The sequence below is a fragment of the Cydia amplana genome, chromosome 1 (assembly GCF_948474715.1).
Source record: "Cydia amplana chromosome 1, ilCydAmpl1.1, whole genome shotgun sequence".
NCBI classification, from domain to species: domain Eukaryota; kingdom Metazoa; phylum Arthropoda; class Insecta; order Lepidoptera; family Tortricidae; genus Cydia; species Cydia amplana.
Window position 1 is genome coordinate 486,020 of NC_086069.1, and position 2,278 is coordinate 488,297.

Consider the following 2,278-nt stretch of genomic DNA (forward strand, 5'->3'; position numbering starts at 1 on the left):
ATTTAATATTTCCATTTCACTACCAAGTTTTGCCTAAAATTTCCAACGAGAAATAACTCACTCAACTTAATCATTATGCAAATATGACATCCAAAATTTATCTTGTATCTCATTATTGCAAAACTCCGCAAAGTATTTAAAAACAGCGCCGGGAGACCTCCCCAAAATTTTTGTTATTCGATAAAAGTTTTCGTAAACAACAAATTTCAGACGATGATCGAGCTAACGACACGAACAATTTGCATTGACGAGTTACTTAAGGCTTTAGTCACCTGCGAGAATTTCTCCTGAGCGTCGAGAATCTCGATGAAGAGGGAGAGCTTGTGGTCCATGATCGGGAAGCCGTTGCGCGGCTGCATGAGCAGGTGGCGGACGGCTTCACGCACCGCCGCCGGGGTGCTCGGCGTCCCAGGAGTGCCCAGGGCCGGGTACGGCCCCATGAGAGCCGACAGACCGTGGAACGTAGCGGAAGGCTTCGGCGGGGCCTGAGGAGGCTGCCCCGGCAGCGACAACCGCCGCGACGCCGCCGGCGGTACCGCGCCGTAACCGTTCGTCATAATCGCCGGCCGTTGCAACTGATAGTCGCTCCTCGACGAGGGTATGTTGTAGGCGCGCGGCAGCGTCGACAAGCTGCACGCCGGCCGCGGCCGCCGCGGCACCGGCTGCAGCAGAGGCACCGGCGGCCACTCATCCTCGATAGCACCTATAGAGTGAGGCCTAGTCGACAACTGCTTCAACGGACGCGGGGAAACAACACTATGCGGCCGCCGAGGCGGGGGCGGCCTGCGACGCGACACAGTCTCGGTCACGATCGGGTTCGGGGGTGTGTATGGACAGAAGCCGCCGAAATCGTCATTCAGAGGCGACGGGCCGGGCTTGTTGGGCTCCGGGGCCGGAGGCGGAGGATCGTCCCAGCGCGGCCAGCTCAAGGCGAGCGAGTCGGGCTTCCGGGGCGGCGCGGGCCGAGGCCTGCCCGCCCCCTCGGTCATGGCTGCGGCCGGCACGATCTCACATCGCGACGTCCGCCCCGCGCGACGGCCGCCGCTAGACTGACGCGCCGCTGCAACCCCGCGCATCTCGTGTTTTGGATCGCGAAAAGTTCCGTTCGGGTTTTTGAAGTTTCGTTCGGAGATTAAATTTACATCTGCAAGTTTTATTCGGGCCCGCGGGGGGCGACGCGATTGCGGGATGAATTGTTTGTATCTAAACGCTTGCAAAAGGTCGGAGAAAGGAAAACTTTTTGCATTTACAAATCCGCTTTTCGCCGCTTTCAGATTATGCCGTTATCGCTTTGCGATGAATTCACTTAAGTTGAATTTTGAAATATCGCCACCTACCCTTTCAAATTACGCCCCCTATTACTGTAATGCATATTTACATACAAAAAGGCCACACGGAGAATTAATCTCCATCGCTGTTTGTATATCAAGCTTGAATATTTAGAATGTTCGGATCAATGTTTCGCTGCGATATTTACGGCTCCGTTCGGGGAATGAATGCTGAAAATATCTTTCATTATGATTGAAGTACTCCTATTGCCAATAAATTTCATGTAGGTACCTAAGTACTTGAGAATTTTTTATGGTAACAAAGATATTGTACATATGATTGGATTTTCAGTAATTGCTACTAAATCCGATCGAGAGATGGGTAATGAGCCATAATTATTAGATAAATTGAACATTCTAAACATAACACCGATAACGAAAATAGCACAGTAAAACGTACTACATAATATTTTAGAGATGTTAGAAGAGTAATAAATTGAAGATACACATTTTATATCATTACGAATACAACTGTACCAACCATACTGTTTTTTTTTAATAACTTGAACCTTGTTTACGTTAATGTGAAACCCGTTTTTAATTAAACACCTTTTCCCTAGTTAAAACTGGTTTTTCAAGACGCTGTGGTGAAAACCAGGAACTGTTTTAAAATAGTTGCAACAAAGTGTTTCCGCTCCGTAAAGGTACCTAATGTTTTCAAGTGTTTTGTCTCGTGCTATTTCAGGAGCGCTCGAGAGCTCGAGATAACGGTCGAGTTCAAACACCGAATGTCACCTTTTCTTATTACATTGGTTCAAATTGAGGCATAATATATTTCTCTCAGATATTTTATTGTTCCGTACATTTGGATGCTGATAAGCAATAATGTGTTTACCCACATAAGCACCATTTTGAGAAAATGGCGTCTAAAGATTTTTTCACCGTTTTTGAGTGTTTGTTCTAAAAATGAAAGATTTTGATTAAACTGTTATATTTGTCACTTTAAATAC

At 47.2% G+C, this 2,278-nt stretch overlaps 1 protein-coding gene across 1 annotated transcript; it reads right to left on the bottom strand.

Moving 5' to 3' along the window:
• Positions 1-206: 206 nt before the first annotated feature.
• Positions 207-1,076, bottom strand: LOC134654757 (uncharacterized). The gene has a single exon (XM_063510230.1). It carries the CDS (start codon positions 1,074-1,076, stop codon positions 207-209), a length of 870 nt encoding a protein of 289 aa, XP_063366300.1.
• Positions 1,077-2,278: the final 1,202 nt, after the last annotated feature.

Bases quoted from the DNA above. Each gene is read 5' to 3' on its own strand.
- LOC134654757 (XM_063510230.1), bottom strand. From the start codon at position 1,076: ATGCGCGGGGTTGCAGCGGCGCGTCAGTCTAGCGGCGGCCGTCGCGCG.